This window comes from Eulemur rufifrons, chromosome 5 (genome assembly GCF_041146395.1).
Source record: "Eulemur rufifrons isolate Redbay chromosome 5, OSU_ERuf_1, whole genome shotgun sequence".
NCBI lineage: Eukaryota > Metazoa > Chordata > Mammalia > Primates > Lemuridae > Eulemur > Eulemur rufifrons.
In genome coordinates, this window is record NC_090987.1 from 29,866,012 (window position 1) to 29,879,887 (window position 13,876).

The 13,876-nt window shown below is 43.9% G+C and overlaps 1 protein-coding gene across 3 annotated transcripts in view; it reads right to left on the reverse strand.

Annotated features, from left to right (window-relative positions):
* Positions 1–13,876, reverse strand: part of FHOD3 (formin homology 2 domain containing 3) — a 428,111-nt gene that overhangs the window by 105,622 nt on the left and 308,613 nt on the right. For 2 of the 3 annotated variants that reach the window (XM_069468095.1, XM_069468094.1), the window contains exon 11: positions 1,820–1,933. In XM_069468095.1, coding sequence (XP_069324196.1) covers positions 1,820–1,933 — 114 coding nt within the window. Of the gene's footprint in view, positions 1–1,819; positions 1,934–6,420; positions 6,496–6,895; positions 7,262–10,661; positions 10,758–13,876 lie in introns of all 3 variants that reach the window. The other variant, XM_069468093.1, reaches the window with a different exon arrangement.

Sequence of the window (13,876 nt, forward strand, 5' to 3'; positions counted from 1 at the left end):
ACGGCCCTCCGTGGTCTCAGAATAAAGTCCACCCAGGGTGTTCAAGGCACTCTGCAATGCAGTCTCACCCTTCTGGGTTTACTCCTTCCCTGGGGCGCTTCAGCCAGCCCAAGCTGGGAAGGAGACACAGGCTAGAGAGTCCTTTAGGAGCCTGGGTCCTGGACCTTCCAGGTCAAACCTGGACCTGGGTTTCCAGGGGTAGGAAAGTGGGCAGAGGCTGGGCTTTCCTCTTTAGAAGCTGAGAGGAGCATCCTCAAAGCCCAGGGCTTTGGTAAACCCGTGGACTACCTGGGCCTCCTGCCCTTTGTAACAACTTCCCAATTTCATGGAGCTCCAAACTATTCCCAACCAGTGAGTGGCTGATTCACCTGACCCTTCAACCAGTATTTGCCATGGCTCTACCACGGTCAAGCCCCAGACAAGGGACAAAACAACGAACGGAGCCTAGTTCTAGTCCCTGAGGAACTGGCAGCCTGGCAGGTATGAGATATGCAATGTCGTGTCAGTCAGACTCCAATATTCCTCATTTTGGCCTCAAATCTTACATCACGTATGACAAGGGTCATCTCTATGGTGACCTCTCTAGGACTGCAGGTAACCTTGGCTGATCCCAAGAGGAGGTGCCCTAGGGTCAAGGACAAGGCCATGGACAGGTGAGAGTGTCTTCAGGGTAATCAAATGGTTACCTTGTTACTAAGACCCAACTTAGCCCGAGCGTGCCCAGCCCAGGGCCACACTGGCCTGTGGAATCAGAGCGTTTGACGCCGTGGGAGTAACATACCATCTTAGAAATGAGCGGTGACATGTGGCTAGGCAAACAACATTGGACACCTCTTCCTCCTGGGGCTTAAAGTCTTGCCTGCCCTACAACCCAACCAAACTGCCCATCTCTAGCAGTGCTCAGCAAAACACACTTCAGCATATGTAGAAGAGGATAAGAATGTGGAGTACAGGTCTAGTTTGTTTTAAATTTGGGATTTGAGGCAAATGACTTCCGTGAATCTCTCGTGTCTAGATTCATGACATGCCATCATCCTCTGCGGGACACACATGGAGGGCTTCACACAGCACTCTCACGTGGACCTTTTCATTTGCTCATCAAAACCACCCTCTAAGGTAAGGGTTGGCATAACTGGCATTTTACCCTCAGGGATTGACTAACTTCCAAGTGAGTGAGTTGGAACCCTAACCAGTCTTCTTTAACTCAGCACTCTTGCCATGTAAGGATAACTGCTTCTAATTGTTCTAAAATTACAGGTTTTACCTTTCCCTTGTAAACACATCCTTATACAATCATTCGCTTCTAGGAGTCATAATCAGTTAATTTCTGGTGGTCTGATACTCTTGCCAAGTTAAATTCCTTCCACATACCCATACAATTCTTTTCTCTTCTAGTAGTTCCTGGATTAATTACATAGCACCTTAATGTGCTCACTATCTGCTCATTTACATAGATCTAATCATTCAAAGTTAAAAACGGATGTGTATGAGACAAATCACAGAGCTTACCATGAAATCTAGAACAGTTTTTAAGGGATGAATCTAAACACTCACACAAGTATTTTAGAAGATATTTTTATATTTTTTATGGAAAGTGGGCAAGGGATGAGACCATAACAACAATAAACTATCACCTCTAATAAAATATATAGTTAGTAAATAGTGTGAAAGAGAGAGAAAATATTCTTGCCTTTGGACTACATGCAGTAAAGGAAAATACTTCACATTATGGATTTTATTTATACTTTTCCGTTAACTATTCTTAATCAAATTGGTTCCCCTCACTTGAGGACCACAGTCATCGGCTGACGGAACTCACCTTTCCAGCCTGGCCTCCTGTGGGGGCGAGAGAGACGATGTGGGGGTGGTGGGCACACTGGGTCCGGATGGCGGTCTTGAGGAGTGGTAAGAGCTGTTGCCAAAGTTGCTGTACCTAAAAATGCAAAGGTTTAGGTTGAGGGGGAAGGGATAGAGACACGAGCATAAGTCAGTAAATAAATAAAATTTAGCAAACCATCTTAATTTTTGCAAAGTAAACAGGTCTGGAAATGCTACCACTGCTAGTGATAATTCTAATCTAAAGAGATGTACTAACTGGTTTGTTCTGATCATTTCTCATTAGAGAAGTTTCCCAAAGTCCAAAACCATTAGGCAACAAGATTTATGACAAAGGGTTTAAACAAAACCCTCCCATTTCCTGTCTTTTTAATTGCATATTAAAATTAGTTACTGACATCAATTATTAATAAAAATCCAAATGATTTTCATTTAAATCATGAAGATTTTTCTTGCTTCTCATGGTGGTATAACCAGTGTTCTTATTCCATCACAGGTGTGTAGGAAATCCCATATGACTGGCTAAAGAAACATGTTATTAAAAATTCTACTTTAGGTATTTCTGAATCAGTTTCATTCATTAAACATAATCTCATCGCATGTTCAGGGATCAAAGAGAAACTGCCCCCAGGCCCTCGGGACTAGCCTGTGGCCTAGTGGTGTGTGTATTCATGTTTTCATCCACCATTTCCCCTGAACCAAAATGATAGCCACTAGGGTTTACATAAGCTTCGATTATTTCCCAGACATATCTGACAAGTATCGGGATTTGTGAAATTCTAGAGTTTTCTGTCTGTTTTTCAGCACGGATGTCCTTTAGCAGTTCATATTTAGCTATCATCACTCAGAACATTCCCAGAAAACAAATCATCATTTGAAGCCCTTTCATGGGAACAGACATTCATGATTAGTTACAAATAATGAAATGCAGAGAGCTTTGCCTCTCAACCTACCCAGCCACAGAGCAGGGCTGACTCCGTCCCCTAAACTTGTTAGGGACACTGTATTATTATGTGTGGGACCCCAAGAGCCTCTATGATCTATGTGCACAAAGAACTTCCTGCACATGGAGAATCCAGTTCAAACTCTGATCAACAGAAATCAGAATCCTTCCTGGAAAGCAGTTTGAATGCAAAATGCATGTATCCTTAGACAGTAATTTCACTTTGGGGAAGCTAACAAAGAAATAACTTTATGGTTACTCAGACACTGAAAACGTTATGCACGAAGATACTCATCGGAGCGTTATTTAGATCATGGTGAAAAACTGGAAACTACCCAATCAGGTAACAATGCTAAGAAAGTATGATACAGTATTCATCAATGGAATATTACACAACCATTAAAAATGATGACCAATTTTGTAAGTGACAATATGGAAAATGTTGATATATAGGCTGAATGAAAACATCAGGATATAATATTATACACAGCTTGATTATAACTGCAAAAATATTTTCAAAGGTCAAAAACTATGTGCAGGAAAAAAGTATAAAAATAGGCCATTTTTTAAAAAGATGGAACACAGAGCTGAAATTTCAGTTTTCAATGATAAATTCCATTATAATGGAAAATAAAATATTTACATTGCCCAGATCTACCCTGCACCGCTCACTCAGGTCAGCTGGCTGTGGCTCCCCCTATTAGTTTATTTGGTTTCACATGTCAGGTTCTCAGTGCCAGGCACTCTGCCAGGCGGACGGAGACTCAGACCACAGCATTTTACTCCATCCTCCTTCTCTGTTAACACACTGTCTTCATGGGAGTTGGTTTCAGAGCGCTCATTTTCTCTTCCCTTTAAAAACCTAACACTCTACTTGTCCAACAGGTTAAGTGCTTCTCCAAGTGATTGGTTTGATCTTTCAAGAGGGCTCCCAAACCACAGGGAGCCGTGGAGAAGGCAGAAAAGCAAAGGATGAAAGGAACATGCAAAGAAAAGGAAGAAAGAGAGGAGGGAGCACTAACAAGCAAAGAAGAAGAGAAACTAGACAGCAAGCACCCTGACCAGGGATAGGAAAGCGACAAGGCCCTAGTGCTGCCCCTCATGGCTCACAGGACTGCTCCAGCAGCCCCTTGGACACTCAGCTTGTCATCCTACCCCAGCAGCTACACTGACCCCCTTCCAACCACAAGTGGACATCCTGCAGAATGTTTTAACAGGGTCATTTTGCTAAAACTGTGTCTAAATGACATTAGGGAAATAAAGCAAGCATAATGCGTTTTTCCCTCCTTTGGTGTTTCTAATGGCTAAGCAGTTAATTCAAATGCCTCATACTCTGCCCAACTTTGCTTCTCAATTTTAGCCAAACTAACTGGATCATTCAATTCACTGTGTGGGGGTGGGGAGGGGCGTTCTTTTTAATGACTAACTGGACTCTATCATAACCCATTCTATTAGTAGTCAACTAATGAGCAGTCAAATCTGTGGCCACACAGACCCATGAAAACCACAGCAAGTGAACATCAGAAAATTCATTAGGTTCAAACAATATTTATACAGTACTCAAATTTCTGCCAGATGATTTTGAAAGTTTACAAACTCTGCTCAGTTAAATGAAAGTCAATCTCATTCACAAGTATGTGGCTGTTTTTCGAAATTTATGTGTATATTCAACTGGGCAATTTATATGTTTCTATTGCTGCCATCTCTCAGGACTGTAAGTAGTAGTGATGCTTTCAGACCAAGTGGGAGGGACCTGGGGCCCAGAAAAGCCCATTAGAGGCTGAGACGGTCACCACAAAGTCCAGGATCACCATCATGGGCTAACACACTCTGCTGGGAAGATGAGGTTGCCAAGGTATTTTTATTCCAGTCAAACGTACAGCTCCTAACTTGCACAGAGATATTGTTCTTGGAGGGCATAAGAGTCATGTTGGATTCATTCCACAAAAATTGTGTGAAAGAGCACAACAATCCCAGAATTTTAGACCTAGAAAAGAACTTACAGTTTCCAGATATTCAAGCACACTTCACAACTCCCGGAGGGGTACAAAGCCATTCCGGAAAGAAGGAGAAATGGGTTTTCAGATCCTCAAGTTCCATATCGGCTCTTTCTTAAAATAGATCTGCCTGTGCTGCTCCAGGGTCTCCCAGTTCCCCTTCCCTGTCTCTCCTTCCACAATTGCCTTCCACTTCCAGAAACACAAAAACTCTCAAGCAGACTGTATCAGTGCAGGGCACTGCCTTGTGCTGTCTCTCCTGAGGGAATTCCTTGAGAAATACTGAGGAAGGAAAAGGCGTGGCTTTATTTTTCCAGGGACAAACTAGGAGCAAGACCTCATGCTTTATCTTGTCTACCTGCCCACCTACCTGAGAATCAGACCCAGAATTGAGGCAGTTGTCAGGGACACACATGAGCTCATTTCAACTGAAACATGAAGTCAGATCTTTTCTAACAAAAATTAGGTTAGAAATGAGTCCTCATTTGAGGACTGCCTTTGCCAGTTAGGCCTACGTAGTATTCTCCATAATTAAATCAGTTAAATCTGAAGCTCCAAGGTGTTGACAAAAATATAAAGGATATATACAATAGGCAAATTATATCCTTTACAACTATTTAAACTTAAGATAAAAAAAACTTTAGAAAGTCTACTTAAAATTTTGAGGGAATCTTCAAAATTCTTTTATGTTATATGTAAGCAAAAATGGTTGACGGTCACAGTTCTAAATTAATCCTTCTATTTATTAGATGAAAGGTCTGATGCTAATAAAAAAGACTAGTCATTTTCGTGGTATAAAAGAGCTGCCCTCCAGGTCCAGATCCTAGAAAAACAAAGCACAGCTTCATGCCAGACACCCAGGCTGGGGTTCCCTAAACACAGGCTCTGGCAAAAGCATCTTGGTGACAAGGACTTGCCTAAAGAACCCCTGGCAAGGGTGTGGCAAGCCCGGTGAGAAGAGAGTGACAGACTGCCCAAAAGACAGGCAGGAGCACTGTGGACAGGTTAGGACCCTACTCTGAAGCAGGCCGCCGGGGACTGAAACCACTCCCCCACTCACGAGCTGCGTGACTTACTCTGGCCAAGTTACTTAGCCTTTCTGTGCCTCAGTTTCCTTGCTGTAAATAAGGGCTAGTAATAGAATCCTATCTCTTAAGGGTTAAGTGATACTTCAAAGCACTAATTTCATGGACAATACAGGACCTAGCTCATAACAGCCAACATTTATTGAACTTCCATTCTCGTTATACTAAGATATGAGTGGCCATCAGAATGACCAACTATTGATTTTGTTCAAAATACAACCCCCACTGTCCCGTTCCCTACTCCAGCAGAGAGCTCCTAATTCAGGCAACAGTGAAGGGCAGTCACACAGACAGGCAGACAGCAACTGTTACACATTCTGTGGGGAGTTCTGAGGGCAGAGGGACTCTGCCTCATCTCCAGCTTTTACGATAATTATTTAAGTGTTCATAGTTAAATAACATAATTATGTTCATGCCCCTTGAAGTGGTTCAAACTGTAATTGTGTGCCATCTAATGGGATGCTATAAGAAACCTTTGGAAAGAAAAACGTATAAATTAGAATACAAATCAGAAAGCTATAGAAAAAGAAAAAAAAAAAAAAAAAAAGACAACACCCACCTATTAGAAGAGAAAGACCGGAAGTTGTAGGGCTCAGAGGCAGAATATGCGCTCAGAGGGACAGAATCAGAGGAACTGTCAAAGAAAGGACAAGCCTACTCACAATGCTACAGGGAAAGATGGCAAAGCACTTCGTTGCATTCCGCAGGTCAAAGACAACTTCATGCCAGATGGGTGGGTCCAAGATGCACAGATTTTGATAGACCATGCATATTTTTTAAAACTCTACATTTAAAAATCCATTATTAGTTATTATAACAAAAGATCTCCTTGTGGATGACCATTTTCTTCTGCATCTTATCTAAATACTGGTCATTAGAGAGGGGTCAGCAAGTTAGTTTATGCCACGACTGCTCCCTGCTCCGACTCAAATCCCCACGAACACGGCAGCAGTCAAGCCAAAGGATGCAGTTAAAGGCTGTGTTCTCCCCTCCCTGGGTTAGCCTCAAACAAGCCTCCATGTGCGCACATCTACCTGTTTTCCTTCTGGGATTCTGCTTCCTTTTCCTTGCTGGATAAGGGAGAGTCCTCAAAGTCATAGGAGAAGAGGTGGAAGGGACTGTGGGGCACGTAGGGCAGCTTGTCTATGGTCGGTGACGACTTCAGGGAGGCAGGTGCGGGGGAGGAGGGCCTCACAGCCCGGGCAGGGGCAGGGGGCAGCAGGAGGCCAGGCCGGGTGGCTTCAGGCACAGAGGACCCACTGCACACAGGGTTCCCCCCTGCACTGCTGGCTGGAAGCGGCTTTCCCTTCGACGTGGCATTGGAGACAGCTGGGAGGGCAGAACTCTCCGGAGCAGCATCCTTTCCAGGAGGGCTCTGCTCTGAGGCAGGGCTGGCCTCGCTGTGGGCCCAGCAGGGAGGAGAGGAAGAGAAGGGAATAAAAGAGATTGGGAGAGAGGGAGCCAAGGTTAGGAAAGAGAGAAAGACACGTAAAAACCCCACTACTGGGCTGTTATATGGCCACTTACTTTGGAGTCCAGCTGCGTTTTCCGAACTGTAGAATAAGAGCCTATCACCAAACACTTTGGTTTGCTCAAGCAATCCTGGCTTGCCATCTGGGAGGCAGGACTTACAGGGTGCCAGGAAGCATTTCCCAGACCAAATCTGGCCTCTAGGCACATGGAGGCTTTTGAGAAGGGATTTCATGGACCCCAAGGCTCGTCTGCACCTGCCCACCCCCCGAAGTTTCTCCTTGCTGGTTGTGTTGGCACCTGAATTTTCACAATTTGAAATTCATCTCTTGTCTTGGTCAAATAGAGGATCTGTCCTCCTGCAAACAAGCCCAGCCTTGAGGAAGAGGTATCTCAAAAAGCCATATACTTCAGTAACTGCTTTCAGAGCCTTTTGTGCAAGCAAGTACGGACAAGAGGAAAGGAGAGAAATGCCAGCAAGGAGTGCAAAGGGCCGCAGGGAGGGCCCCGGGAAAGAAAGACAAACTCCATCCCTTTCCTGCTCTCCCCAGAGCCTACCACTAAGCCTCTGTTGTCTAGACTCCTTCAAACAGGCCTGATTCTGCCACAGTTAGTTTTAAAAACTTGTCTTCAACACACACAGAGACGTAAATGGTGACTGTGGGTGGTGATGGATACGTTAATTAATTTGACTGTGATAATCACTATAGTGTACATATATCAAATTGTCACATGTCACATTGTATACCTTGAATATACACAATTTTTATTTGTCAATTAAATATTTTTTATTTTACTCTATTTTTATTTTTATTTTTTATGTCAAAGTATTATGGGGGTAAAATATTTTTGGTTACATAGATCACTTTTATAAAAAATATTTTTAAATTTAAAATAAAACTTTCATCTTCAGTAAGCTGGATTTAAAACACTTAGGGTTGTTGGTTTTTTTTTTTTGTTTGAGACAGAGTCTCGCTTTGTTGCCCAGGCTAGAGTGAGTGCCGTGGCGTCAGCCTAGCTCACAACAACCTCAAACTCCTGGGCTTAAGCGATCCTCCTACCTCAGCCTCCCAGTAGCTGGGACTACAGGCATGTGCCACCATGCCTGGCTAATATTTTCTATATATTTTTAGTTGTCCAGCTAATTTCTTTTTATTTTTAGTAGAGACGGGATCTCGCTCTTGCTCAGGCTGGTCTCGAACTCCTGATCTCAAACGATCCGCCCGCCTCGGCCTCCCAGAGAGCTAGGAGTACAGGCGTGAGCAACCACGCCCGGCCACTTAGGTATTTTAATACACACCTTTATAATCTGAGAATCTCTGTGAAACTCTGCATTTTTCAAAACCATAGTCTCTCTCCCAGGGAACTTGACTCCCAGCCATGTCTATCTGGGCACAGGTTTATGACTATTTTCTTTCCTACCTCAAATGCAGAGCTCCACTTGTCTATAAGGGCAGGGACACACTGGCTTCCTTGGGTGAATGGGAGGATGGCCGGAGACCACACTGCAGTGTGCCCAGTGCGGTGTCGCCGTGTCAAGCACACACCAAGTGTCAAGCATACATCAAGCAGAAGCCGGCAGGAAGTGGGAGCAATGGAGACATGGACCCAACAGAAGGAAGGTGAAATCTTCATGCCCCTTTAAAGCCTCATATTTTTAAGCCAGAGAACAAACAGCACCCAGGGATCAAGGTTAGTTAATAGGTACTGTCAAGATTGAACTCCGGTGTCTAACGTGCACACCTTTACTTCCTAACACGGAAAAGCCCAACTAGTCTCTAGTGAAGGATGCCCTCTGGCATCAGTCAGTGTAGTCAGGGACCTTGAGCAGCCTAAGCACTCATCTACCTGTGTAAACAGCAGCACACCTTCAACAGAGATGCCCTTCCCAGCCAGATTCTGGCTGTAGGTGTGGAACCCTGTGAATACCCGAGGGTTGAAGGCTTTGTGCGGTGTGGGACAGAACATGCACGTTGAAGCACATGTGGAGCCACACCAGTGTTTTATGGAGGGTCTACATTTCCCGTGGCTCACTTTTGACATACAGTGGGACTGGCAACCAAACACGCTCCCTCCCCAGAGCAGCCCTCGCTAACAACTCACTACCCCCAAGCACGGCAGAGGGGCGCGGGCAGGGGCCCTGTTGCTCGCTGATCTTTCTCCTCCTCTCATCCTGAGACGTGTGGCTAACTCTCTACCATCAGCTCACTTCTTTCTTCTCTCCACACCCCGCTGGCTTCTTCTCAGACATTTCAAGGTGGGGAAACAATCATTTGTCAGTTCAGAGAGGATTCTATGACCCTCCGGCATGGTGGGAGTCTCAGAGCGTCACTTGAGCCCACACGAGACCTTGAGTGTGCACTGCTAGCCCGGGAGATGAGGTGTCGGCAGCAAAGCACCCCATTTAACTTGTACACTGGCAAGAGGAGGACTTTACTCAAATTCACCCAAGATCCTTTTGATTTTGCTTATCCATAGGAGGAAAAAACCGTAAAAATGTCTATTTGCAGTGGCAATCAATTAAGTGACAAAAAAACATTCAATTTTAGAATTATTTTTGAATATTGGAAAATGAAATTACCCATGAGCAAATTTTTATTTTTTTATACAGACATCATTTGGGGAAAATACCTACAACATTTTAAAATCTCTGCAAGGTGCCTGTGTCTCTTAACGTTGCCTGAAGACAGAAAGAATGCACCTTGCCAAGGTGAGCAGAGAGGACAACAAACTCCCCAAAGGGTGCTGAGTTAGGTTAGCTGTTCTGGGCATGAGAATAAAAAACAAATAAACAACAACAACAACAATAAAAACAGAAATTTTTGTTATGCTGCATGGGGTGAAAATATTCCTATCCATCTGGATGAAAAACAAACCTGAATCATTAATACAGTAGTTACCCACACATTGTAGCTAATACTGTACTGATAAAATCAGGAAGAAGGGAACACATGGAATTCTTACTACCATGCTAAAAGGACTAAAAATCTTAGCAGTGTTGAACCTTTTTAGTCACTGTCAATCTGTCTGAGCTAAAGCACTTAATTGAGAGGGGGAACAGTGGCGGGGGGGCGGGGGGGGGAAGAGTGATATTTCCATAAAGTATGGTTAGAAAGGAAGGATGTTAATAAAAAGTGCAGTTCTCTAAGGAAAACGTGCTCAGCTATTTTTCTACAAAGCTAGGCATTCTGTGGCTGTGTGTACAGCGTAAGTAAAGGTTTGCGGGGGAGGCAGTGAGGAAGGGAGGCACTAGAAGGTGGTGGTGAACTATCCATCAGGAAGGAGCCTCCGGCTTTGAACGTGAGCTTGGGAGGCTCCAGCCCCTGGTACCTGTCCTTGCCCTGACAGGGGGCATCGTCCTCTCTCTCTTCCTCTGAATTGGGCTCCGTGACTGGCTGCTCCTCTTCCTGCTCCTCCTCCTCATCCCTGAGATGAGGTCAGGCAAAGAGAAATGCACAGAGACAAGATGGAAAAGAGAGATGAGCATGACAGACGAACAGGAAGATGAAGCAAAAACAAAACAAAAACCCGGCTGGCTGAAATGAAGAAAATCACACTCAGTCTGTTAGGAGAAAGGAGACAGTTCTGAGACGAGGAACTTTAAATGTAGGGTGGAGATGCCATAACCCAGAAGAGACCAAATTTCTTTGTCAAGGTGGCTCGAGGCCACCACCCTGGACCCTCCACATGCAATTCAGAGAAACTTCTGGCCTCGAGCAGGCCTTCTACGTGCTTTTTCTCCTCCACACAGTCATCCAGCAATTGTTCATGCAGCAACCAGAGTCCTCACACAGTCACCGCGCTGGAAACCACTGATGAGAAACCACCGAGGGCCAGGGCCGCTCTGGCATGGTCTGACCCCATGGCTCACACACGGTTTGGGCATGCCACCCCCTCATTCTCCATGAGCGTGGTTCAGGGGGCCAGATCCACCCCCACTCCCAGGATGGATACGAAGTTTAGACAGAGCCAAGCCAAGTCGCACCTGGGATTTCTCCTGGTGCTTTCAGGGACAGCTCGCTGTGGGGACACTCTGAGTCTGGGGCTGCTGTAACCCCTAGTAAGGGAAAGCTGCCTGTAAGGGAAGCCCACCCAAGAAAAGCAGAGTTGAAGGGGGCAGAAATAGAGGAGAAAGCCGTTCCCATGACAATCAGCTTGTCAATTTCCAAAAGTCCAAAAATCTTGCTGGACTATTGATTAGGATTATATTTGCATACAAATTTGAAGAACTGACATCTTTACATATTGAGTCTTGTAATTCATTGTCATAGAATACCCTTTATTTGCACCTAATCTTACTGTAACCTTCTTTAATTTCTCTTAATAAGGTTTTAAATTTTCAGTAGCGGTCTGAGCTATCTTTTATTAAACTTATTTCTCAGTATAAATTTGGATACTACTGTACATGTTATCAAGTTCTAAATTTCACTTTTTATTTGTTGATGGTATATAGAAATAAAAATTTTTTGTAAACTTACCTTGTATCCAGCAACTTTTAATTTATTAAAATACTTTTTATATAGATTCTCATAGATTTCCTATGTAGACAATTGTTTAATCTTAAAACAATGATGGTTTCAGTTACTTCTTTCCAATCCATACGCTTTTCTTTTTTCTTGCCCTATCATACAGCATCATGCCAGGATCTCCAACATGATTTTGAATTGACGTGGTGGCAGTGATGCTTCCTTTTCTTGTTCCATATTTCAGGGGAAAGAATGAGGCCTGCCATAGATTTTTTGGTAAATATTCTTAATCACATTAATAAAGTTTCCTTCTAGTCCTAGTTTGCTAATAATTTTTATCATAAATGAGTGTTAACGTCCATCAAATGCCTTTTTTTTGCATTTGTCAAGACAATCATGATTTTCTCCTTTTTTCTGATAAAGAGTTACAAAGCCTGCTTTTTTAAAAAGAAAAAAAGTTAAACCAACTTTGCATACACCAGGAATAAAGCCCACTTTGTTTTAATGTGTTAATATTATCCTTTTTATACACAGCTGGATTCTATTTGTTAACATTTTATTAGGAAATTTTTACATATCTCTTTTAGAAAGAGATTGATCTATAATTCCCCTTTCTTATAATGTGCTTGTCAGATTTTGGAATCAAAGTTACGCAGGCCCCGTAGTTAGGTAGGTTGACAGCTGTGTACTGAGGAAGAGATGGATCTAGAAAGAATTAAAGTAGAAGATTTGGCTGAACTTGGTGACTGAGTAGATGCGGTAGCAAAGGAAGAGAGAAGCATTGACAAAATCCCACGCTTACTTGTCTCAGGAACGTGGATTGGGGGTTCCTCCAACAGAAACAAGGAAACCAGGGGGACAGTATCCCTCCTGTAATGCCAGAAGCCACCAGCAAGCACATCTGAGCTGTCCTTTCAAGCTTGGCACAGCAGACCCTCAACATGCCACCCCCTACCAACCTCAGTCCTTGTTTCCTCTCCCTGCTATCACAGCAGCCAAGTGAAAACTGTACCCACAACCTCCAGCCTGAGACAACCTTCCCTCAATCACACCAGGAGTTTGCAGATGTTATTCCTTCTGGAATGCCCTCCACCTTGCCAACCCATGAGCCTCTCCCCTTTAAAACAAAACACTGAGTTCCTCGTCCCTCCAAAATGACTTGATTCCATTTACTCCCCCAGGCGGAGACGGAGAGGCCAGGCTGCCCAAGTTTATCCTCTAGCTCCACCTCTTCCGAGCTGCGTGACCTTGAGCCTAACTCCCCTCATCCCTATAAAGGGTAGTAACAGTACCTACCCTCCTAGAAGGATTGCACCAATATGTAAGAGCACTCTGACAAGGTTTGGCACATAGTAAGCAAATCAGTTTGTTCCAGCTCTTAGCTGTTATTACCATCTTAGAGCCCTCTGAGGACATCTCTAATCTCCCCAAACCAGTGGACTCTCAGAACTCTGCTGGACTCCCTGTGTTGGAGGGCACAGTACGCTGCAAAGTGTTCTGCACCACTGACAGACAGCAACACTTTCCCTTTCAGCAATTCCCTTTTATAACTTCACAGTGACTAGAGTTACTCCTCCTGATCTGTCTTTTTGATCCCTCTCTCTCTCTTCCACATAGCTGCCCCACAGATGTTTGAAGACAGCTATCCTGACCCGCATTCCCAAGCTGTCTCCTCTTTGAGCGCAACAGCCTCAGATCCTGCAATAAATTTGCATGTCATGTGTGCAAGTTGTATCTTTGCTGAACCCAAAGGCAGGGAGCACCTTTGCTCACTCGGAGGGCCACGTCCAGGACGCCCTGTGGTCAAAGCACTGGCCTCGCCCCAGAATGCACAGGGGCGGAGAAGGAAACAATCTCTCGTAGGGCACATGATTTTCAATGATTTTATTAATATTTAGTTCCAGCAATGATAAAATCAAAAGTATTTTTATGCTAATAATATTGAAGAATTAAGTTTGAAGAATTCAGACAACTTCATTTTTTCCCAAGCTAGATTTTCTTAAAAAGTATAACTTAATTTTGTTTATATTTGTGCTAAGGAAGTCTGGGTGTTTGGCCTTTGGCTTTGAAATACCTCTA